Source organism: Pan troglodytes, chromosome 18 (genome assembly GCF_028858775.2).
Source record: "Pan troglodytes isolate AG18354 chromosome 18, NHGRI_mPanTro3-v2.0_pri, whole genome shotgun sequence".
Lineage (NCBI taxonomy): Eukaryota > Metazoa > Chordata > Mammalia > Primates > Hominidae > Pan > Pan troglodytes.
The window spans coordinates 87,160,208-87,185,772 of record NC_072416.2 but is presented as its reverse complement, the minus strand read 5'-3'; the positions used below and the strand labels follow the sequence as shown (position 1 = coordinate 87,185,772).

Sequence of the window (25,565 nt, the reverse complement as noted above, 5' to 3'; positions counted from 1 at the left end):
CGAAGCTCATGATGCTGGACACACACGCGTGCAGATTTGCCCTTTAAAAGAGACAACGAGGACAGGACAGGCGCCTTGTTCACCTGCACGGTCGCATATGGGCTGTCGCCACCCTGCCCGTCAGCGAGTTCCTTATCTTGTGCAGATTACGCAGCTTTAGCATGTTTTTGTCATGCGGCTCTTAGGACGGCAAATGTTCTCAGTTTCATTTACTTCAGAGCGCTTTTATTTCACCTTCACCTTCACTGAGGATTTCCTGCTGGATTCAGAGCGGTGGGGGCGGCTCATTGTTTTCACTCCTCTGCCCTCCGCCCTCCGCCCCCCGCCCCCTCCCCCTTCCCTCCACCCCCCCGCCCTCCGCCCCCCGCCCCCTCCCCCCTCCCCCCTCCCTCCACCACCCCCCGCCCTCCGCCCTCCACCCTCTGGTTTTTGATGAGCAGGCAGCAGCATTTGGCACTTCCGGCCACCCTCTTCTCTGGCTTCTTCCACATTTTCGTCAGTTTTCAGCAGTTTGACTGTGCTGTGCCTACAGGTGTGTTTCTATTTATCCTGTTTGAAGTTAGCTGAACTTCTTGGGTCTATAAATTGATGCTTTTCACTACGTCCAGGGAAGTTTGGGCCATTATTTCTCTAAATAATGTGTCTGAGCTCCAATCTCTCTCTCCTCCCATTTGGAGACTCCAATTATACGTGGAGTTGGCAATTTCACATTGTTCTGTGACTTGGCTCTGTCTCTCTTTTTTAGTGTTTTTAAAATTTCTGTTCTTTAGATGATTACCACTGCTCTGTCTTCACGTTCATTGATCTTTTCTTCTATCTTTGCAATATGCTGTTAAGCCTATCCAGTCTAATTAGCTTTGTTTTGTTTTGAGACAGGGTCTCACTGTGTCTCCCAGGCTGGAGTGCAGTGGATTACAGGTGTGATTCCAGGTGTGAGCCACCACGCCCGGCCTCCCAAAGTGCTGGGATTACAGTTGTGAGCCACCTTGCCCGGCCTCCCAAAGTGCTGGGATTTCAGGTGTGACCCACCACGCCCAACCTCCCAAAGTGCTGGGATTTCAGGTGTGAGCCACTTTGCCTGGCCTCCCAAAGTGCTGGGATTACAGGTGTGAGCCACCGCGCCTGGCCCAGTGAATTTTTTATTTCAGGTATTATACTTTTTAGTTCTAGGATTTCTATTTGTTTCATTGTTTTCTGTGAAGCCCTGTCCACCCATTGTGATCACATTTTTTTGGTAAGCAGTTGAGCACATTTCTTTTGGGGTGAGGACTGGGATTTATTTATTTATTTGTTTTGATATAGGATCTTGTTCTGCCACCTAGGTTGGAGTCACATGACCACAGCTCACTGTGGCCTCAACCTTTCAGGCTCAGCTGATCCTCCCACCTTGACCTCCCAAGTAGCTGGGAACATAGGCACCACCATGCCTGGCAGTTGAGCACATTTCTTTTTGTTTGTTTGTTTGTTTGTTTTTGCAGACAGAGTCTCGCTCTATCACCCAGGCTGGAGTGCAGTGGCACAATCTCGGCTCACTGCAACCTCCACCTCCCAGGTTCAAGCCATTCTCCTGCCTCAGCCCCCCGAGTATCTGGGATTACAGGCACTCATCACCACGCCTGGCTAATTTTTGTATTTTTAGTAGAGACGGTATTTCACCATGTTGGCCAGACTGGTCTCGAACTCCTGCCCTCAGGTGACCCCCCCACCTTGGCCTCCCAAAGTGCCGGGATCACAGGCGTGAGCCACTGTGCCCGGCCAGTTGTGCCCATTTCTAATAGCTGCTTTAAAGTTCTTGTTTGCTAACTTTGGCATCTCAGTGTCTACTACTAGTAACTGTTTTTTCTGTTGACTATGGGCTCTGCATTCCTGTTTTTCTGTATACCCAGCAGTGTTGTATGTTGAGTACTGGGGATGATACACTGTAGACATTTTGAATTCTGCTTCTTCCCTTGAAGAGTCTTGCTTTTTCCATCTTTTCCTGCCTTCTCTGGTGTTAACTATATAAAATGCTCAGTCCTCCTCCCGCATCAACTTCTTTTCATAATTTTCTCTTTGTCTTTGGTTCTCTGGAGTTTGAACATTATGTGCCTGGGTGTGGGTTTTCGTTGTTTGCCATACTGTTGCTGTGTTATCCTGTGTGGCATTCCCAAGCTTCCCATATCTGTGGTTTGGTGGCTGCCCCAGGCCCAGCCTCCCACCAGCCCCTGCAGCCCTGGCCGGGCTGGGATCCAATGCCCTGGAGGGTGATGTGTGTGGCAGCCCAGATGAGTCACCTGCAGGCACCAGTGCGGGCGGCTGAGAAGGGCTGCATTGACTCAGTCCCAAAACCCATATTATTGGCCCAATCCAGTGTGACTGGCTTCTCATCCAAGCCAGTTGATTGAGGCTCAAGGCCAGCAGTCCAGAAGATGGGTGAAGGGGTGCAGGAGGCTCACCCACCATGGCTGGACTCATTTAGGGGGGCTGCACCTGCCAAGATCTGGAGCCCTCTCTCGAGGGTCAAACATGAATGGCTCAAGGCCAGGAGCCCAGAAGATGGGCGAAGGGGTGCAGGAGGCTCACCCACCATGGATGGACTCATTTAGGAGGGCTGCACCTGCCAAGATCTGGAACCCTGTCTCGAGGGTCAAACTCCTACTCCACCCTCAGTCCCCACAGGTGCTGGCTCTGGGAAGCCCAAGGGGATATGCCCCCGCCCAAGACTGTGAGGCCTAAGAGGTTTACCTTATGGGTTGGATGGAGCCCCCCACCAATTTATAAGTTGAAGTTCTGACCCCCCAACACCACAGATGATGGCCTTCCTGGGAAATAGGGTCTTTCAAGATGATCCAGGTGAGATCGCTAGGGTGGGCCCTCACCCCACAGAACTAGCTTCCTTCTAGAAAGGGCAGGTGTGGACACTGAGCTGTGCACACAGGGAGAACGCTGGGTGAAGAGGGAGGCGGAGATCGTGGTGATGCGTCTACAAGCCCGGGCGCGCCAGAGACTCCCGCATCCCCCAGAACCCGCCGGGTGCACCAGAGACTCCCCCATCCCCCAGAACCTGGAGAGAGGCCTGGAGCAGATGCCCACCCCCACCCCTCCAGCACCGCAGAAGGAACCGGCCCTGCAGACAGCTTGGTCTCAGAGCCGTGGGAGAACAGATCCTTGCTGTGGAAGCTCCTGGTCTGTGGTGATTTATCACGGCAGCCCCGAAAGACTCCCACACCAGCCACCAGAGCAGACTCCAGCTGTCACCAGGGGATGGCACAGGGTCCCAGAGGCCCCCCACCTCCACGCCAGGGGCTGCCCCTTTCGTTGATGGCTAAAAGGGGTGAGAGGCTAGGTGACCAGGATGGGGCTGGGGTCCCAGGGACCTCCAAGGCTGCAGTGTCACCCTGTGCCCGAGGGCCATCCCTCAGCCCTCCCGGCACCTGTAGGCCAGCCTTTGTCAGGCTGCGGGAGGTGGCCAGTCCCTGCAGGGGACGCGAATCCATTTAGCGGACCGTGACGAGCCTTTTTTAGTGAGACAGAATAAAATGGAAAGTGTGGGCGCTGAGAGGCACAGGCCCCAGGACGAGGTGCCCCTGTACCCCAGAGAGACTGTGTGTGTCTGGATGCCGGGCACTGGGTCTGGGAAGAGGGAAACAAGCTCCCTTCTCAGACAGCCGCTCATTCCGGGTCCCTGGACGTGGGAGCTTTCCACACCGAGCCAGTCTCCAGCTCTCTGTGGATGACCGTGGGGAGCCCTACGATTTAGCCTGATTACAATGAGTCACCGCAGACCTGGGGAGCCCAGGGCTGTCCTGCAGCTGCCCTCACTTCAGCGCCAGTCTCTGGGTCAGGCCACCTGTGCTTCTCACTGACCAGCTATAAACCCAGACTCCTGTGAGCCCTGAGCCCCGGTCTGGTGTGTGCTAGGCCAGCTCACAGAAACACTTACACATGCTGGTTTATTATAGAGGATGTTACAAAGGACTCGCAGGAAGGGGTCCGTAGGGTGGGGTCCGGAAGCTTCCAGAGCGCAGGAGCCCTGTCCCCACTGAGTGGGGGTGGCCGCCCTCACGGCAGTGATGTGTTTCCACCCTGGATGCTCCCAAGTCCTGTCTTTTGTCTTTTAGGGATTTCTTTCGAGGCTTCATCACATAAGCATGACCCCTGATGACCTCAGCGTCCCAGCCCTCTTCTTCCCAGGGGCTAGGGCTGAGAGTTCCAGGCTTCTAATCCTAGGGGGGGCTCTCTGATGTGCAGCCCCCATCCAGGAGCCCCCATGGGTGCCTCAGTAGAACAAAGGATGCTCCTGGCATCCCGGAAAGGCTAAGGGTTAGGAGCTCCATGCCAGGAACTGGGGCAGAGGCCAAATGTACGTTTCCTATGACGCTGCAGTTTGTGACTGTGAACGTCCCACAGCGGCCTGGCGGGACAGACAAATGAAGCGAGGAGACGTCTCCTCCAGCAACGCTGTGCGGCAGGAACGTGGGAGCCTGAGACTCACCCCCCACACGAAACAGAACTCAGAGGCAAGGAGGCGAAAAAGACGTCGGGTCCCGGCCACAGGCAGGCGATGCTGTGCTGAGGAAGGGACACGCACGGAGGCCTAAAACGACGGAGAAAGCAGGGATGTGATCGCAGCTCGAGCCGGGGCTGAAGCCACCTCCTGGGGCAGCCGTGGAGGATGCAGGGGCTCAGGGCGTCCCACCTGCTCTGTTTCCTGCTGCCCCAAGGGTGTGTGCACTTCACAGTGCAAAGGTAAAAGAAATGCTACAGTAAATAAAATGGAAGACACGGCACTTCTCCAAGGGGAAGGGGAAGGGGAAGGGGAAGGGCTGCTGTCCGCCACGTGTGAGCATGAACAGATCCCACATTCACGCACACAGAAATCACATAGACTCGTGCATCTAAGTGGCATAGCTGTGTCATTTGCAGAACACACAAGAGCACGTGAATATTGTGAGGAGATAAAATGCCTTCCTCGCTGTAGATTGTGCTCAGAAAGGCTCGCAAGCCACAGACCTGGGCAGATTTCAATGCAAACACTAGGAGAACTGGCTTCTCCTGATCCCCATTTGAGGGATGGGCAAACAGGCTTGTGAGGAGTGGGGGACAGCCAGGGATCCCCAGCCAGGCCCCAAACCTGGGTTGCTGTTGGGGGAGCCCTTGCCCCAAGCCCCTTGTGAAAGCCTGACTGTGGCCTTAGGGCCGCCCAGCTCAGGGCCCCGACTGCCGCCGGGAGGTCTCATCTGGGTCCCACAGCTCAGCCACTTGGGGACTGGGGTCATGGGTGCCTGACACAGAGGGGGCACTGGGTTCCAATTCTGGTGCTGCCTTTTCCTGCCTGGGAGACCCTGGCTCTCAGTGGCTTCATCCGTCCCATGGGAGAAGCAAACCCCCAGGACAGGAGCTGATGGAGGTGGGTGGTAGACAGGCCCCCTGGGCTTCGCCAGCCTGGAAGCAGGTTTCCCACCTGTCCAGCAAGGGCTGAACCTGCCTCAGCATCAGTGCTCTCAGACCCCAGGACTCTGGACAGGCCCAGTTCCTCCTGAGCCATCAAGACTCCTGGTCCTGGGGCTCCCTCGGCCGTCCCTGGAGCTGAACAGGTGCTGACCACAGAGAAGCCTCGTGCACAGGTGCCTGGGGGGCACCTTATGGGGCAGGGGCAGGGCCGACCGACTCCAGATAACCTCAGTTTTCTCATCCGCAGGATGGTCCTGTTGCTTCTTCCCCAGCTACAGTCAGATTCCAGCTCCTCCCAGCCGCCAGCCATACCTCCCCTGTCCAGCCCCAACCTCAGACTCCAAAACCACAGCCTCCTCACTGGTCCCCTGGTTCTGGCTCTCACAGAAGGGAAGGAGGAGAAAGAAAGGGAGGGAGGAGAAAGGGAGGGGAAGAAGGGAGGGGGAAGGAGGAGGGAAGAGAGAGGAGGGAGGAGGGGGAAGGAGGAGGGAAGAGAGAGGAGGGAGGAGGGGGAAGGAGGAGGGAAGAGAGAAGAGGGAGGGAGAGAAGAAGGGGGAGGGAAGAGGGAGGAGGGAGGAGGGGAGAGGGAGGGAGAGAGGAGGCGGGAGGGAGGAGGAAAGAGGAAGGAGGAGGAAAGGAGGGAGGAGGGGAGAGGGAGGAAGAGAAGAAGGGGGAAGGAGGAGGGAAGAGAGAGGAGGGAGGAGGGGGAAGGAGGAGGGAAGAGAGAGGAGGGAGGAGGGGGAAGGAGGAGGGAAGAGAGAAGAGGGAGGGAGAGAAGAAGGGGGAGGGAAGAGGGAGGAGGGAGGAGGGGAGAGGGAGGGAGAGAGGAGGCGGGAGGGAGGAGGAAAGAGGAGGGAGGAGGAAAGAGGAAGGAGGAGGAAAGGAGGGAGGAGGGGAGAGGGAGGAAGAGAAGAAGGGGGAAGGAGGAGGGAAGAGGGAGGGAGGAGGGAGGAGAGAGAGGAGGGGGGAGGAAGGAGGGAGGGAGGAAGGGAGGAGGCAGGAAGGAGGGAGGAGGAGGGAGGGAAGAGGGAGGGAGGAGGGAGGAAGGAGGGAGGGGCATCTGCTTTGTTTCCTCTCCACCCCCTCTGGACATAAGAGCAGTAAGGGCATCCGTTACATGAAGCAGATGGAACCCTCATGTGAACCCCCAAACAAGTTGCAAACATATTGTTTAGTCCAACCACGTGTTGGGATGGAGGGGAAGGAGTCTTGGGGCCCCTGGGGATGGTGCTCCCGGCAGGGGGAAGCAAGTGCTGAGGCTGTGAGGCAGCCGCAGTGCAGCCAGTGTCTCCACCCAGAGCGGACCCACCTCCTGCCCAGCTGCAGCCCAGGGCTGGGCTCTGAGCAGAGGCTCACAGCAAAGGGTCCCAGCTGGTGGGCCTGGCTCTTGTGGGGGCCCAGGACACTCCTCCCACTTGGTGGAGCAGGAGCCAGCCCCTCCAGAGGATCTTGGGGCTGGGAGGGGCTGAGGAACGAGATGGGGACAGGGAAGATGGGCAGCAGGTGCCGCTCCTAACAGCCCTGACCGGCTGCTGGCCTCCTCTGAAATCCGGAGCTCATCTGCGCTCATCAGTTGGCCAACAGATGGGCCCCGTCTTCATATTTTTGGATTCGGTTAGATTCGAGGGCTGATGTGAACCGACTCAGAGACTCAGAGCGCAGGTGTGAGAGCAAAACAGCCCTGGGCGGTGGGGGTGGGGGAAGCCGCAGGCAGCCAAGGGAACAGGGCTCTCGCGCTTGGGGCTGGGAGCCCACCCAGGCAGCTGATGGGAGACACTCCGGGTGCCCCTGGGGAAAGAGCACCTCGGGGTGGCTGGGGATTTGGGTAGAAGCCTCTTGAAGGGGCGCCTGACGCTGTGACCCCTGCCCCCAGTTCACCGTGGCCGTGATAAGGAGGCGGCCTGGCTGGGCTATGGGAGATAAACTCAGAGGAAGGCCAAGCAGGCCGGGTAACTGCCTCTGTCACAGCAGGAACGCTCCCAGCCCCCTGCCCAGTATCTCTCGGGCCACCTTGGGCAGCCTGTGGGAAGTTCCCAGGCACAGAGATGGGCTGCCGGATGTGGAGTTGTCTGCAGACTCAGAGCCCCAGCCCCACCCTGTAGAGGCGATGACCCCGGGGGTGGGATGTGGAGGTGGCCCAGGAAGACGTCCCCACAGCCGCCCAGCCGTCAGCAGCAGAGTCCCAGCCCGCCCCCAGCACTCCCGGCCCGGGGTGCTTTCTGCAGAGAACAACTGACTTTCTCTCACTATACCCCGTTATCCCTGTAGGATGGTGGGGAAACTGAGGCCCAGGCGGTCAGGGAGCCCCACATCACAGACACAGCAGGCCCAGAGAGAAGCCATGCACCTCACCAGGATGCGGAGGCCTCAGCCTCCAGAATCCACGAGGCCGCCACGTTCCAGGGGACCCAGTTGTTTGGGCAGCCTGGGGGATCCCAGTCACCAGGCAGCTCCGGGCCCGCGGGTCGCCAGCTGTGTGTTTGGCTTCTGTCATGGGCTGGAGTCTGGAGTCTTGGAAAAACAAATTCCTACCTTTGGGCTCCAGTCTGTCTGGAAAGAAAAGACTCACATTTACAAACAAGCAAACACATAACACGCCCCCCAGCGCCCACGTGTGATCAGGCATGTGCTGTGTGGGTCACGTTGGGCTTCCTGGGCCCATCACAGGGGTACTGTTCATTCGTTCCTTCTACAAACACGTACAAAGCACCTACTGTGTGCCTGGTACCAGTCTAGGCACTGGGGACACAAAAATACAGCCCCCAGCCCTGTGTTCAGATAAACAGCGGTATTTGTGGAGGAAGGGGTGGCTAAAGGGACCAGGGCCGCTGCATTTTATTTATTTATTTTTTGAGACAGAGTCTTACTCTGTCGCCCAGGCTGGAGTGCAGTGACACGATCTCAGCTCACCGCAACCTCCGCTTCCCAGGTTCAAGTGATTCTCTTGCCTCAGCCTCCCGAGGAGCTGGGATTACAGACATGTGCCACCACGCCCAGCTAATTTTTGTATCTTTAGTAGCAATAGGGTTTCACCATGTTAGCCAGGCTGGTCTCAAACACCTGACCTCAGATGATCCGTCCGCCTCGGCCTCCCAAAGTGCTGGGATTACAAGCGTGAGCCACCTTGCCCAGTCGCTGCTGCATTTTAAAGCAAAAATTGAGATTTTCAGGGCAAATGTAGAAGTGAGCCTCTTCTGGACTCCTCGGAACAGCCAGGCAAGGGGCACCATGAATCAGCTGCAGCCCTCAGGCGGGTACAGCTGAGGGTCCCCATCATAGTGAGGGGACACAGGGCTCCCAGCCAGCCACCATCCCCATCCCTCGAAGGTAGGCAGGGGAGAGAGGCAGCCCCAGGTGGAGGGAAAGTGGGAAGGATCCACACAGCTCCCCAAGGAGCCTCCTCGGAGAAGAGGTACACGTGGGGTTCCACCCGGAAAGAGGAGGGCTCCTCCGCTCTGCAGGCGTGAATTTGCTCCAGGCCTCCGTTGCAAGAAGCTCTCCTACTTTGCGTGTCTGGGTCTAACGGCGCTGCCTGAGGCCCTCCCCAGGACAAGCCCCCTCATCACCAGTCTAAGCCTGCTGTCCACACCTGGGGGGATGCTGTCCTGTCACCCCATCCTGAGCCCCAGAGCACAGGTACTGTCACTGAGGCACACACTCAGGCGCCCAATCCGCTCCCCAACACAGCACACAGCCTCCCGCCGACTGGAGCTGGGCCCAGCAGTGTTCCGGCCCCACTCAGCCTGGAGGAATCTCTGCTCTTCCTTCCATGGCCACGGCTAACTCTGTTCCCTCTGAGCCCTCGCCTTTATCCCCCCGAAAGGCAGGGACCCCACAGAACCTTCCCAGCTCCCTGGCAGCCAGGCACGGCTGTGAGACCCGGCTTAGCCAGTCAGCTGAAAGGGGAGAACTGCATGGGGTTTCTGGAAGAGATTTTCCTCCCTGGCTCTTTCTCTTCCTTCCCTGAACGCAGTGGTCAGAAGCTGTGACTCTTGGAGCTGCAGCACCCATCTGGGAACCATGAGGCAACAGGCCGGACAACAGCAGGCCGGGCAGAGGCCACGACAAGCCGGATGACAGCAGGCCGGGCAGAGGCCACGACAGGGCATGAGAGGGAACGGGCCAGGGTCCCTGATGACGTCACTGACTGACACACCCAGTCCAGAACCTCAGGATAGGCCCCACGCAGGCCTGTGTTTTTCCATTTGAAGCAGGAGAGGGCCCAGCAGCGCCCCCGTGGAGCCCCCCACAGTGCCCCGTCTGCCGCTGCTGCACTGGGCCACCCCCCAGGGCCTCACAGCCCAAATCACCCACTACCATGACTGAGGACGGGTGACTGGAGCTGGGGGTGGTGGGTTGTGAGGGAGGGGCTTCCGTACGGAACCACCGGGAAGCCCCAGCTGTGGAGAGGGCACAGGAGGGCAGCTCGCTCCGGGCTGTGAGGGCTGAACCTGCCTTAGCCTTCAGCTGATGGGACATGGGGAGCCAGTGCTTGTTCTAGAGGGGAGGCATCCCTTGCGTCCAGGACAGATCCCAGCTCTGCTCCCATCTCCCAGGGCCCCAGGGGTCTCTCAGGGTCTCTGGAAGGAGCCGCCGTGGGCTGGGAGAGAAGAGCCAGGAATTCCGAGTCTTCTGTGTGGCCAGAGGGTCCCCTGCCAAGATGACCCTGTGAGCTGCCGTCTGGTTTACCATGCAGGGCCGCAGGTGAGCACCTGGCTCTTCCCCAACCAGGGATAGGGCCAAGAGTGGGAAGAGGGAAGTTACCAGATGCTGCCAAGGCTGCAGATGCACACACCCATCGGGCTGGCGCCAGGCCCAAGCCCCTCAGATGCCCTCAAGGCCTCCTCAGGGCCAGGGCAGCTGGCACGGTCTCGCCCCACCTGACAGATGGCAGGGCGGGCAGCAGCCAGCGAGGGGCCGGCAGGACTCAAGTCCGACCCCCGCAGACACCCCTGGGGGCCCCACCAGGCAGTGCCCCCGCTTGAAGGCAGTACAGGCAGGAGAGGGGCCATATGGCCCCGGCTCCCAGCTCCCACGGAGGCCGCATCTCCCAGCTGCTCTGTGCTGAAAACATTTACATCCAAATACGTCCCAGCGCGCCATGTTTTTGCCTCAAGCCAGCCTGGGAGTCTGTCGTCGCCACCTGGGAGGCCCCGGTGCCCAGATTAGGGAAGGCCTTGCCTTCCAGGGACCCCACGACTGAATCCGCAGTGGCTGCGAGACGCTGGCCGGGGCTGGGGGCCAGGAGGAGCTTTGCACGTGCGGCTGGTCCTGCGGGGAGCGTGCCTCCCAGAACTTGACCCACGCTTGGGCCATGCGGGCTGCCCCGAGTTGCCTCTCCCCTTGAGGCCCTCCCCGCCCTGCAGTCATGCCGCATGCCTCACCCCTCCCACCGCACGGCTTTGCTCCCCTGTCTCATGGTCTGTTTTGCTGTCTTTCCCTGGTGGTGAGGTCAGACCCCCAGCCTCGTACAGGGACCAGCAGCCAGCTCCCAGCGGGCCCGCAGGACACGCGTGTGCCATGCACGAGACACTGAGTGGGTGGGAAGGGGATTGCTGGGAGCCAGGAGCTCCCTTTGCCCTGCGTGGAGCCAAGTGGGTGGGAAGGGGACTGCTGGGAGCTCCCATCGTGGAGTGGGACCATCACCCAGTGCTGACCCCTGGCTTCCCATCTGCAATATGGGACCGGAGGATAAGAGCGGGTTTGCGCCCCTGTGGCCCTGCACGCAAAGGCCCAGGGCTTGAAACCACAGAAACACGTTCTCGCATCTCTGGGGTCCACAGTCTGAATCAAGGTGTCGGCAGGGCCACCCCCTCTGAAGGCTCCAGGAGGAACCTTGTGATGGGGTCAATTCTGCCCCACAGATTCCCATGTGGAAGTCCCGATGGGACCTCAGAATGGGACTGTATTTGGAATTAGGGCCTTTAAATAGATAATTAACTTAAACAGAGGCCAGCAGAGTGGGGCCCTAGCCCAGTCCAACAGGTGTCCTTATAAGAGGAGGAAGCTTGGACTTACAGCCGGGTGCGGTGGTTCGAGCCTGTGATCCCAGCACTGTGGGAGGCAGAGGCGGGCGGATCACCTGAGGTCAGGAGTTTGAGACCAGCCTGGCCAACATAGTGAAACCCCATCTCTACTTAAAATACAAAAATTAGCCAGGCGTGGTGGTGTGTGCCTATAATTCCAGCTACTCGGGAGGCTAAGGCACAAGAATCACTTGAACCCGGGAGGCAGAGGTTGCAGTGAGCCGAGATCGCGCCATCACACTCCAGCCTGAGTGACAGAGCAAGACTCCATCAAAGAAAAAGAAAGAGAGAGAGAGGAAGGAAGGAAGGGAGAGAGAGAGAAAGAAAGAAGGAAGGAAAGAAAGAAAGAAAGAAAGGGAAGGAAGGAAAAGAAAAGAGAAAACAAAAGTTGGACTTACAGAGCCGCCAAGGGTGCGTGCACGTGGACAAGGCCACGCACGGAGGCGGCTGTCAGCAAAGACAAGGACACAGGCCTGGAAGAAGCCAAGCTCATCAACACCTTGGTCTCGACCTCCAGCCTCCAGAACTGTGCGAAAGCTGGTTTCTGCCACCGAAGCCCCTGTGCGTGGTGTGTTGTTCTGGCCGCCCTGCCTCTTTCTTCATGTATTAATTCAGGATTTGCTGAGTGTCCATTTGCCGTGTGCTGTTTGGACTCTGGGGCTGCAGCAGGAAATGCAGCTGACAGCATCTTACACGATGCACCCCTTGGTATTTACCCACACGAGTTGGAAACCTGTGTTCACACAAAAACCTGCACAACGGTGTTAAAGCAGCTTATTCACAATTGCCGATACTGAGACATGGAAGCTACCAAGATGCCCTTCAGTGAGTGAAAGGAAATGAGCTCCCAGGCCCTGAAAAGACACGAAGGGGCCGGGCGCTGCGGCTCACGCCTATAATCCCTGCACTTTGGGAGGCTGAGGTGGGTGGATCACTTGAGGTCAGGAGTTCAAGACCAGCCTGGCCAACATGGAGAAACCCCCGTCTCTACTAAAAATACAAAAATTAGCTGGGCGTGGTGGCACGCTCCTGTAATCCCAGCTACTAGGGAAGCTGAGGCAGGAGAATTGCTTGAACCCAGGAGGCAGAGGTTGCACTGAACCGAGATCACGCCATTGCTCCCCAGGCTGGGTGATAGCACGAGACACCGTCTCAAAAAGAAAAGAAAAGAAAGGAAAAAGACACGGAGGGACCATAAATCCATGCCGCTGAGTGAAAGCAGCCCGTCTGCAAAGACCACACACTGTAGGGTTCCGACTCTGACATCCAGGAAAGGGCAAAACTGTGCAGACAGTACAAAGATCAGCGAATGCCAGGGGCTGGGGAGAGGGAGGGACGGAGGGATGTGCAGCAGGAACACGGGGGACCTGGGGCAGTGAAACTACTCTGTATGATACCACAACGGTGGGTCCACATCAGGATACGTTCGTCCAACCATAGACTGCACAGCACCCGGTGGACCCTGAGGTCGTGTGGCCTGTGGGTGATGACGCTGTGTCCAGGGGGGTCTCAGCTGTAACAAACGGCCACTCTCGTGGGGATGCTGAGCCCAGGGGTGCAGGGGAACCCTCTGTACTTCATGCTCAATTTTGCTGTGAACCTAAAGCTGCTTTAAAAAATAAAATATGTTTAAACAAAAAAAAAAAAAGAAAAAGAAAAAGAAAAAGCTCATCTCCCTGGAGCTGACCTAGCGGGAGAGACAGGCAGTAAACAACATTCAGCACATCAGAGAGTGCCACCTGCTATTCAAGACAAGCAAAGCAGGGAGGGGGTTGCAAAGCAGGATGGGGGCTGCGGGGCTGTAGGGGGGCAGGCGGATCTCCACAAGGGGGTCCCAGAGGCGAGGGTCTGAGAGGCCCGGGGTGAGCCGTGGGCAGAGGTGGGAGTGGAGCAGGCTGTGGCTGGGACAGGGGGACAAGGAGCAGACAAGGGCCGAGACCCTCACTCAGAGCAGACCCCACATCATACCCCCCCTGCAGCACATGCCTGAGAGACCCCCCGGCTTGTGGGTTTGCTGAGTCACCCACAGCCTTCCTGGGGTTTCTGGGTGTCCCAGGACCCTCAGATGCCCTGCTACAGACCCCAAGGCCCCTTCCCCAGGGTCCAGCATCCAAACCCCCTGGGGGCTAGCGAGAAGGAACTTCCAGGAGGAGCCGAGTGAGCAGAGGGAAGAAAGGAAGCAGGACTGGAGGGCTGAAGCAGGTCCCTGGACATGGTGGGGCAGCCGGAAGGCGGTTGGAGGCCGGACCCCTGCCTGCAGGGCCAGCTTCCCTGGGTGCTGAATGATAAACCTCATGCTGTGACAGCAGGAGGAGGCTCAGGGGCCCAGCATGGAGCCCCCTCCCCTGAGCTGCCTGATGGGGGGACTCAGCTTGGTGGTCTTCCCTGCCCCCACCTCTGTGCTGCCCGATGTGGGGTTTCAGCCTGACGGTCTTCCCTGCCCCCATTTCTCCTCCATGACCTTCAGCTTTCTCCCAAGAAGCCCTACCCTCTTGGGCCGGCCAGGTTGGACCCCCTTAGACAGGTCAGGCCAGGTTGGACCCCCTTAGCCGGGTCAGGCCTGCAGGCGACAGCCAGGAAGGGGCTGGACCCTGGACCCACCCCCACGCCAAGCACCACAGACATGTGCTTCGAGCTCAGGTGGCTGGAACTGCCAGGGAGGTCCCAGAGCCTCAGGGAAGTCCCTCCACCCACCCATGGGGAGAGACAACAGTTGCAATGACAGAGTCACAGTGCCGCCTCACCCTGTCTCCAAGCAGACCCCGGGGCAACCTCGTCCCTCCAGATCCCCTCGGGGACAATCGGAGCAGACCCAGGACAGCCCCAGGTGCCCCACGCACAGATCCTGGGTGGGTGAGGATTTCTGACAAGCTCCCAGGGTCAGGGACCGCGCTCTGAGAACCCCTGGACTCCCCTCCCCGACCCCTCTCACTTTCCTCAGTGTCTGGAGTCGGGACTGAACACGGGCCCAGGGTCAGGGACCGTGCTCTGAGAACCCCTGGACTCCCCTGCCCGACCCCTCTCACTTTCCTCGGTGTCTGGAGTCGGGACTGAACACGGGCAGAGTGGGAAGGGTGTTTTAGGCCAGGGCACCCAAAGGCGCCTTAAAAGAATCTGATGTTTAAAATGTTTCAAGTTCAGTGAAGCAGAGTGCTTGATCCACAAGCCTGTGTTATATCCTCTAAGCTTGTGTGTGTCTGAAAACAAGGTCAATAGAAACCTAACTATTAAAAAGCCATGAGGCCGGGTGCAGTGGCTCATGCCTGTCATCCCAGCACTTTGGGAGGCTGAGACAGGAGAATCGCTTCAGCCATGAGTTTGAGACCAGCCTGGGCAACATAGTGAGGCCCCATCTCTACAAAACATAAAAAATTAACCAGGCATGGTGGCGGGCGCCTCTGGTCCCAGCTATTCAAGAGGCTGATGCAGGAGATTCGCTTGAGCCCAGAGGGTGGAGGCTGCGGTGAGCCAAGATCACACTGCTGCACTCCAGCCTGGGTGAAAGAGCAAGACCCTGCCTCAGAAAAAATAAATAATGGAAGCAAAACACAAAGTTTTTTTCGTATTGGATACAGGCCAGTTTGTCTTCCAGTTCAGCTCTAAGGTACAATAACAGTGCTGTGATCGTCCATCACACTCACAATCGCCCAGGACGCGAATGGTTAGGGTCCTGCAGCCTCTTCAGGGACGAAGTCCACGTTTGGAGCAGGTCAGGCTGCATGGTTCTTAACCCAAGACTCCCAGATCCTTCCGGGTCCTTCCAGGTGCCTGGAATATCCTTGGGCCTCTTGGCCAGACCTAGCTGGGTCTTCCATGGCCCCAGGCCCCACTGCAGCCCGAAGTAGCCACTGGTGGGAGGCAGGAGCTTGGCACTGCTTGGGGGAGGTGTCTATGACGCAGGAGGTGGCACCCTGGCTCTGGAGGGCGGGAGACTGCCTCTCCCCACGCACCACGCGCCACACACACAGAACCACACACCAGCCTCTTGGTATTTTCCTCATGTTGGATGCCGCTCGATGGCCCAGGTTTACCCAGTTCCCAGGCTCCGGGCTGAGAACAGAATGTTCCAGAATATTCTAGAACATTGGTGGGTAGGCCAGGGCCACATTCTTCCCTCTTAAGCTGCTGTGAACACCCAGGCAGGACAGAGGGGAGGAGAGGAAGGGCACAGGGCGGGGGTTCCCCCGTTCATTCCTTCTGCTGCACACACACCACCCCCCGTCGGCAGAGCCGTGGACTCTCGGACTCACAGGAGATGAGATGAGGGCAGGTCACCGGTGTGGGGCCTGCGGACTAGACATGGCACCAGCACAGGGGCAGCCGCCTCAGCCTGAGTCAGAGGGAAACCGGGGCGGCACCGGCACATCGCAGCCCTCACCCCGCCTGGGCTCCTTACAGGGAAAGTGGCCTCCGGACGGGGCTTCCCCCTTTGCAGCTGAGGTGCAGCAGCCCAGGACCCTGGGACCCCCAGGGAGGTTGGGACTTTCCCCTCTGGGAGCCTCGGTTTCCTGTTCTGCAGAACGGGCAGCCTTGCCGGGTCTTGATGCCTCCCGGGCGCTGGGGAGGAGCAGAGACCACGGTGGGCAGAGGGCTCCGTGTCCTGGAAGCTGGGTGGGTGTAGTCACAGCAGGCTGTCTGCCTCAGGGAGAGGACTGGCTTAGACCCAGCCTGAGTCCCAAATCCCACCTCAGGGCACCGCTGGTGACCTGGGAAATTGCTTAACCTCTCCAGTCCTGTCAGACACTGAATAGATGCCACCAGGTCACCAGCGGCCCCCGCAAGTCCAGGGTGCTCAGGAAGCGGGGGCGAGGCTGTCGCTGCCCTGATGCTCAAATTCCTGTCTCTGTTCAGACTCCACCCTGCTGGGCTCAGCCCCATGCGCTTCAGGAGGGGAGGAGGATGCCAGCCAAGGGAACAGCGGGTCCTGTGGGGCTGTGGCCTCTGACTGCCGTCAGCTCTCTGTCCCACACCCACTACCCGCCTGGGGTGGCTGACGAGCTGGGGAAGGCCCTCCTGTCCGGGCAAAGGCCACTGAGCCCCCTAGGCCTTGGGGGCTGCCCCAGGGTCCCAAGGCTGCGCTGGGCGGCCGGGCCTGGAGACTCAGCCCATCCTGCTCTTCGGAAGCAGCTGGGGAGACCGGCCATTTCCTCTGTGTTCCCTGGGATGTGTGTGGGGCAGAGCCCCAGGGGAGTCCTGAGGGCGAGAGAGGTGGAATTCAGCCTAGAGAAGTTCCAGGTGTCGTGTGGGGGACCCAGAGGTGGGCGTGCCAAACTCCGCCAGCCAGTCATCACCCATGGAGCCCTGCGCCTTGTGCCGGGAACGCAGCACAAGCAGACAGGCAAGGTTCCCGCCCAGGGCTGCTTTCCTGTGGGTCCAAGGAAACCAGCCCACAGCAACTGCAACCCAAAGTGCTAATGCTGTGATGGAGGCGTGCAGGGGGCATGGAGCCCAGGAAGGTGTACAGGGGGTGTGGAACCCAGGAAGGTGTGCAGGGGGTGTGGAGCCCAGGACAGGACAGGGCACTTCCTATGGGCTCTGAGGGCTGGGTAGGAGCCCGCCAGGTGAGGCAAATTTCGATGGGAGGGCTGGGGGAGGCCCAGAGATGAGGAAACACCCTCAGGAGAAGCGGCTCTGATGTAGGGTTGGGGCAGAGTGTGGAGGGGCCCCCAGCCACCTTCAGGGTCTGGCCTTGATCTTGAGGGAGGTGGGCAGCCACTGAAGGTTTAAGAGGAGGGGCGGGGCAGCCACATCACAATTGAAGCAGGTCTCTTGCCATGGGGGCGGGAGGGCTGTGGGGGAGGAGGCTGTGGCTGACTCCAAGGGGCGGCGGTGGGGCTGGGAGAGCCCTTTCTCCCTTCCAAAGCACTCTTCCGGAGAGGGGCCGCATCTGCAGGGATGCCAACCTGAGCTCAATTTAGGAAGAGCTTTCTAGCAGCAACGCGCCTGCCCCGGAGGCGGGCATGGCCAGAAGGCGGTGTGGGGATTCCACTGTCCCCCTGGGCTGGCCCCTTCACGGCTCAGGGATCTCGCAGGGGTCACAGCTGCCCGTCCGTGCTTGCCCACCTTCACGGGCACCATAAGAGAGTCCAAACGTGGACCGTTTTATTAAATCCTCACCACACCCCCATTCAGCTGACTCTGTTACCTTCTTACTTTACAGTTGGGGAAACGGGTCAAGACATTTGCCCAAGCGTACCCAGCACAGACAGGAAATGCTGAGTGTGAACCAGAGGCCTGTGACTTCGAGACCCTCAGTGGGGTTCCGGCTGTCCCACCGGAGACTCCTGGAAGCTGAGGTGGTGAGCGGGACCGGGGGACACCTTCGAGGGAAGCTGGAACCGCGGTTCTTTCCTTGGAATTCAGGGGATCCGTGGACTTGGATGAGTTTCATCTGGCATTGTGTCGTGTCTCTGACCAAAATTTAGCCTTTCCTTTAACCATGAACGTGGGCACCTCCCCAGGGCGTCAGCCGCGCCTGTGCCGTTGACACCGATAGAGCTGCCCCAGGGCCACTTTGGTGGGCCCCAAGCAGCCACGCCTTGGGAGGGTCCAGGTCTCCACAAAAGACCCCCCTCGCCTTCCACTCACCACCATGTCTCCTAATGCGGTTCCCACGCCTCACCACTTTAAATCATGGCTTAATGAAAAGCACAGTGCTCACTACACCAGAATGTTCTAACGGGGTGGTAGCTGTATTTTGGTAAAATGGGTTTCCTTCGTAATTCTGTGAACTTATTTGCTTACTAGATGCCCAAGGAGTCCACACACCGGGAAGGTGAAGACCCCGATTCCAGTTCCGTGCTCTCGTTGGGGTGTCTCCGGCCTGCGCCTCGGCTCGGACTCCCCAGGTAGACCTGCTCTTTCTGGGGGTGGCAGGTGTGCCCAGTAACTGCAGTCTCAGAGCCCTGGAATCCTACACCACTTTGTACCAGGTTTCCCCAAATCACCCCAGCCCTCCGGCCATGGCACCTTCTCCGTGGTTCTGGGTTTGCTCAGCCGCGCCCTGAGCTGGGGAGTGGCTGAGCATCCAGCTATGAGCCGCTTCACCTGCACTGCCTTGAACACCCGGGGCAGGTTTTTTCCTGCCTCCCCACTCCCCCGGCCCCCACTCCCTCTGTGGCTCACCCCAACTGTCCACACCTTATTCAGGACCAGAAAGCCGGGGCAAGGCTCCTCCGTACATGACAGTGTTCAGCATCCTCTGGGGCGGCCTTGCGACTTACATTCCTCTCTCCAGGCTTTGTGACTGGGGATGGCACCCTTGTGGGCCTCCTCCCTCCTCTGTAAAGTGGGCTGGCATGAGACTTACAGAAAACCATATTACCACTTATTCATTGATCCACCTGTCCACCCACCCACCCACCCATCCACCCACCCCTCCACCCATCCATCCACACATTGACCCACCCACCCATCTATCCACCTACCCACCCATTCACCCATGCACCCATCTATTCACCCATCCATCCATCCATCCATTCACCCATCCACCCATCTATCCACCCATCCATCCACCCATCCACCCATTCACCCATCCACCCACCCATCCACCCATCCATCCACCTATCCACCCATCCACCCATGTATCCATCCATCCACTCATTCACCCGTCTATCCACCCATCCATCCCTACCCACCCATTCACTGATCCACTCATCCATCCACCCATCCACGCACCCATTCATCCACCCATCCATCCACACATTCACCCATCCACCGATCCATTCGCCTACTCACCCATTCACCCATCTCTCCATCCATCCACCCATCCACCCATCTATCCATCCACCTACCCATTCACCCATTTATCCATCCATCCTTCCACCCATTCACCCATCTATCCACCCATCCACCCATTCACCCATCTACCCACCCATCCACCCATCTATCCATCCACCACCCATTCACCCATTTATCCATCCATCCATCCATCCACCCATTTATCCATCCACCACCCATTCACCCATTTATCCATCCATCCATCCACCCATTCACTCATCTATCCACTCATCCACGCATTCACCCGTCTATCCACCCATCCACACATTCACCCATCTATCCACCCACCCACCCACACACCCATCCACCATTCATTCACCCACACACCCATTCATCCACCTACCCACCCATTCACCCATCTCTCCATCCACCCATCCATCCACACATTCACCCACCCACCTATCCATTCGCCTACTCACCCATTCACCCATCTCTCCATCCATCCACCCATCCACCCATCTATCCATCCACCTACCCATTCACCCATTTATCCATCCATCCTTCCACCCATTCACCCATCTATCCACCCATCCACCCATTTACCCATCTACCCACCCATCCACCCATCTATCCATCCACCACCCATTCACCCATTTATCCATCCATCCATCCATCCACCCATTCACTCATCTATCCACTCATCCACCCATTCACCCGTCTATCCACCCATCCACACATTCACCCATCTATCCACCCACCCACCCACACACCCATCCACCATTCATTCACCCACACAACCATCCATCCACCTACCCACCCATTCACCCATCTCTCCATCCACCCACCCATTTACCCATTTATCCATTCATCCATCCACCCATTCACCCATCTATCCGCCCATTCACCCATCTATCCATCCACCCACCCATCCACACATCTATCCATCCACCCACCCATCCACCCACTCACTCACCCATCTATCCACCCACTCACCCATCTATCCACCCATCCATCCACCCATTCACTCATCCACCCACCCATCATCTACCCACCCATCCACTCATCCACCCACCCATTCATTCATCAATCTATTCATTCATCTATTCATCCAGCAGTGAAGGGTGTGTGTGTTGGGGGTGGGGGGGTTCCTACATGCTAGAAGAGAAGGCAAACATAAGACACTCTGCCTGAAGGAAGGCCTCCTCACCCACCCCCACATGGCGTCATCTCCCCCACTGCCCCTCACCCTCCTCCAGTTCTCTGGCCATCCTACAGATTCACCAAAGCCTGCCTTAGGGCCCCTCTGCCCACCCAGGGACAGTTTCCCCAACTGCCCTATGGGCCCCACATGCTGGGCCATGTTGATGGAACGTGTCTCCTATAGATCCCAGACAGCAGGACCAGGGGCTGTCTTGGACACTGAAAGAACCCCAGTAGGCCCTAATAGGTCTTTTAGGAAGGAAGGAAAGGCCCCTCCTGCCCCGCGAGGCTGGGTGCTGGCTGCAGACGGCAGGGGTCTCTGGGAGAAGCCGTGGCCCCTCCTGCCCCACGAGGCTGGGGGCCGGCTGCAGACAGCAGGGGTCCCTGGGAGAAGCCATGGCCCCTCCTGCGCTGTGAGGCTGGGTGCTGGCTGCAGACAGCAGGGGTCTCTGGGAGAAGCCGTGGCCCCTCCTGCTGCCCCCACCTCTGCAGCCACTTCCTCCCCAGCCCCTTATCTCCCGGCCGCCCAGCTCTGAAAGCCACAGCCAACGTCTGCTTCCCCACAAGCACCAACTGCCCGGCCTGGGGAAGAGGAGGCCGGTAGTGGGGAGGTGGGGAGTGGGGCCCACACCCCCAGGTGGCCGCCAAAGTTGGGGGGCAGCTCCTGCCCCCAACTTGTGGGCAACTTTCTTCTCTTCTCTTTCCAACCCCACCTCCGTCAGACCCCCTGATTAGACACCAGGCAAGACGGGGCCAGGCGGGGAGCTCAGGGCCTCATTGCGAAAGTGGAAGTGTCCCATCTGCGGGGGGCACAGGTGCAGGCCTCGAACATCTGCCTCAGGGCTGGGGGCAGGGCTGCCTGTCTCCTACCCCGGGTTGGGGGAGCCACCACCCTCACCCAGGGTGCTGTCCTGCTGCCTCACGGAGTGGGGGCTGTGCCCCCTGAGACCCTCAGTTCCCCGACTCTGAGACTCTCACTGCACACAGCTGGGGAACAGGCACTGACACAGACCAACCCCAGCCACATGCTCACGGTGGCCCCGGCCCATGTGGCGGCTCAGAGCCTCTGCTGTCTCCACTCCCGGAAACGCTCCAGGAGCTGAGGCCGTTAGGATCGTGCACCCTGCACAAATGAGGAAACCAGGAGGGTCAGGGCCCCCAGGACCCTGACTGTGAATCCCACCCTGAGCCAGAGCACAGGGAACAGCAGGGGACGTGGGGACCAAATGATGGCACCAGGGGATGGGCCCCGGGCTGGCAGGAATGTCTTCTCCAGCCTGAGTCCTGGGGACAGAACAGCCGACCACCCAGGGCAGGGGAGGCCCCGGGCGGGCCTGGCGTCTGGGAAGTTCCCCAGCAGGAACAAACACATCCCCACTGTAAGCTGGACACACACGCTGGCATGCAGCTTGTTGTCACCAACTCGAGAAGGACACTCGATTATTGGGACACGGAGACCCGGGACACCCGGAGACCCTGCGGGGAAGGAGTCGGCTTTTACTCCTGCACGGCTTGAATTATTAACTGTGTGCAAACGTGACCTAAAACTCAAATCAAATCAAATCAAAATAGCACAGATGCCCGTGAGCCGGCCCTGGGTCTGCGGGCTCCACAACTCTGGCCTGTCTGAGGCCGGGAAACCTCCAGCCATGGCATCAGAAAAGCCACCGAACCAGGGCTGCAGGGCCGAAGGGTCACTGTCCCCTCCCGGGAAGCTCCTGCCCTCTGACAGTTGTCAGGGAGCTTTAGAAAGTGGCTTTTTTTCCCAGCATCTGGGATGTGCCTCACTCTCTCAGCCCAACGGCCGCTAGAAAGGGGTCCTAGGACTCTCCCTAGGGTCTAAGTAGTCCCAAGAGTGCTCTGAGGTGGCTTCTGGAATTTCCCAGACTGGAGAAGCCACCTACCCCCGACCCCCGCCAACTCCAGGCTGCTCACCGGAGGCGGCCGGTGGGGCGTGGGGTGAGGGTCTTTCTGAGGCACCCCCAGAGAGTGGGGGAGCCCTGCTGTCTCCACAGAGGGCCAGGAGCCCTGTGCACGAGGCCAAGCAGAGAGAGAAGGTTTCCTTCCCAGCAGGCAGGAGGTACTTTGAGGACAGGTCAGGAGCCCAAGAACCCCGGAGCAGGGGCTGAGGGGAGGCTGGTCAGAGGCCCCGCCTGGCTCAAGGGCACAGTCAGCACACACAGGAACACGGGCAGGGTGGCCCCTGGAGCGGGGGCAAACTAAAAGGGGTGCTGGGGAAAGTCCGGCTGACTGAGGGCAAGCGGAGAGGGAGGACACCCCCAGATACCCGAGGCTGAAGGAAGGGCCAAGCCCTGGGGGGAAGATGGGTGGGCGGGGCAGGCCAAGGGCTCTGGGCCAGGATGGAGCTGCCCTCAGGCCTGCACACCTGCCCTGGGGCCGAGGAAACACATGGCCAGTGGCCACGCTGTAGGGCTCAGGGTGGGTGGGACGTCACCAGAGCTGCCTGGGAGGGGGAAGTTGTTGGAAGGTCAAACCGGAATGGCCCGAGGGAAGGCCGCGCAGGGCAGGGCCCCAGATGGTTCCTGTCAGGGAAGTGGCGGGCGCAGCTGCAGGCCTCCGGCCCCGGCATTATCACGGGGACACAGCTGGCTGCCTCACCCGCAGGCTGCAGGGAGACCTTCCCCAGCCTGCAGCCCCAGGCCCGCCCCGCATCACATGAGCCCCAGGGCTCCCACCCCCTCCCCAGGGCAGAGGACACCCAGTAGGTGGCCGGGAGGGCCTCGGCTTTCCAGGGACAGAGGCCCAACTCCAGGACGCCCCAGCTGGCCCAGCCCCTCCTCTTTCCCTCAAGGCTGCAGGAGGTCGGGAAGGCAGTCCCGGAAGAGGCCTGTCCTGGGCCCCAGGTTGGCCCCTGAGGGTGGCCCTCCTCATGCCGGCTTCAAGACTGAGGGACAGGGCAGCTGGTTCAGCCTCGGGATCCACCTGTGGCTCCATGTCCCAGACGCACCCTGTGCTGGAGAGCGGCCTCCTGGCATCTGCCGGCTGCTCCGCACCCCGGGGTCCCAGGAAGGGCGGCCCAGGTAAGAGGCTCGGGGGGAAGGTGGTGGGGTGGGGGCAGAGAGCGGCAGCCGGTGCCGGGGCCGTGACTCCTTCGAGCTTCGTGGGGCCTGCCCAGCTTAGTTGACAGCGCCGGCACGGACGGCCGTGTTGACTCACCTCAGATATCAACAGGGCCACCCCACAGGCAGGTCCTGCACAGCTGGGGCAGGTGGGCTGGTGAGGGCTTGGCAGGTGCCAGCCGGGTGCCCCAGCCCCACCCAGAGGCAGATGCTGGAGGCCGGGCTGCTCAGCCCCGTCTAGGAGGGTGGGCTGTGTTCTCCTGGGGGTGGGAGGGCTGCAGCCGGGAAGTGATGGGGGGGGGTCCTACAAAGAGAGCCCTCCTGCTCCTGGGATGCCCTCCGGGTGTGACGTCTCACAGCAGGTTGGATGAGGAAACTGAGGCCAGAGGGGAGGGCACTGGCCCAAGATCCCCATGAGGAGGAAATGGACCCAACCCTGGGCCCCTGTCCGAGGAACGATTCCAGCCAGGGCAGTGGGGGTTTATGGGGAAACTGGGCCTGCCCTTCTGGGGGCTTCGGGCTCTGGGGAGGGGTCCAGTCCAGCAGGACGCCAGCTATTGCTGATACCCCCCACCCGAGCCTGCAAAGTCCCAGGACAAGGATCCCCGGACGCTGGGGGCTGCAGCTGCAGGCTGGTGGCCCCGATTCCCAGGGGCACTCGTGGCCACACTCCCAGCAGCCGTCGGAACCTTCCGGAGCTCGCAGTCTCCCGTCTCACGGGTCTCTTACTGCAGCCGTCAGGTCCAAGGTCTGACTGCACCCCTGACACTCACACACAGAACCCGGGACCGAGGGGTGTCCCCATCTCTGGAGACCACATTCCCTGAGCAGGTCCTGGCAGCGGCTGCCTGAGGCTGTTCCCACCTGCAGCTGCCCGTGGGGCCCCAGGGCCATCCCCCACAAGGGCCCCAGACGTGAGCAGGAACTTCCCAACCCCAGGTGCCCGGAATGCAAAGGCCGGACCTCACCACAGCCAGTGCTACTGTTGGTTTCTCCCTAATGGGTGACTCAGAGCCACCTTCAAGGCAGCACCAGCTCACTGGCCCTGGCATCTGCCATCCCGTCCTCTCTGGAGCGGCCCTGTCTGTCCCCTGGCGCTGAGTGGCCTTGGGCCAGGTGCTTCCTCCCTGGGCCTCAGTTTCCTCATGGGTCAGACCCTTCCCACCTGCTCCCCGCGTGAGAGCAGGTTCTCACCGGCGCGGAGAGAGACGGGCTCTGAGGTGCATGGAGAGCCGCCGCTTTGTTAGGATGGGGGCGTCTACTGTGGAAGGACAGGGGCGTCTACCGTGGAAGGAGGTTAGGGCCAAGAGGTGGCCCCGTGCCTGAGTCATGCGAGGGGCTGCTGGCTAGAGGCATGAAACAGAGGGTCAGGGCGGGCCTCTGACATGGCTGCAGGTGAGGAGCAGAGGATCAGGGTGGACCTCTGACATGGCTAAAGATGTGGAGCAGAGAGGGTCAGGGTGGGCCTTTGATATGGCTGGAGGTCAGGAGCAGAGGGCCAGGGTGGCCTCTAACACAGAGTACCCAGCCACTGTGCCCACCCCCAGGGAGCCCCTGCTTAGGGGCTGCAATGTGAGGAGGGAGCAGGGTCTCACTTGGGTGCGGGGTCCTGCCCCTGGCTTCTAGGGGCTTCTGTCCGTGCAACCACCCGGCCCTATTCCAGGGTACCCACGGGACAGCCTTAGCCACCTCAGGCAGCAGAGCTACATGTGAATACCAGCGCTTGGGGTTTCTCATCCTGCACCCCAGGGGCCCCCCAAGGCCCCCAGGGGACAGATGTGGGGGCCTTGTGATGCCAGAAAGCCTCGGCATCAAGCCTCACCCGGCTGGAGGAGCGGGGGCCATGGGGGGCATGGGAACTGTGGGGGGTCCTGGACACACCTGAGGGCACCTCAGCCCCACTGTGTGGATCTCAGGCACACAGGCCTCCCAAGAGTTCCTAAAACCTTTGAGGCCTGAAAACAGGCCGATTGGCTTTAAACTCTGGGGAGAACAGTAATATTTCTAAAAGCTGAAGTAGAAGAACCTTCCTGTCTTTAGACCAAAGGCGTACCGAGCAGGGCTGTGTTGCTGCGCGTTTGGTGGCGGGCAGGAGAGACGTCTGTGT

The 25,565-nt window shown here is 59.6% G+C and overlaps 1 protein-coding gene across 2 annotated transcripts in view; it reads left to right on the top strand.

Moving 5' to 3' along the window:
- Window positions 1-22,707: 22,707 nt before the first annotated feature.
- The window catches only part of CBFA2T3 (CBFA2/RUNX1 partner transcriptional co-repressor 3), a 104,567-nt gene continuing 101,709 nt past the window's right edge, over window positions 22,708-25,565 (top strand). Inside the window, exon 1 of one of the 2 annotated variants that reach the window (XM_054669603.2) lies at window positions 22,708-23,419. In XM_054669603.2, coding sequence (XP_054525578.1) covers window positions 23,269-23,419 — 151 coding nt within the window. In that variant the 5' untranslated portion in view covers window positions 22,708-23,268. The remainder of the gene's footprint in view (window positions 23,420-25,565) is intronic. The other variant, XM_054669604.2, reaches the window with a different exon arrangement.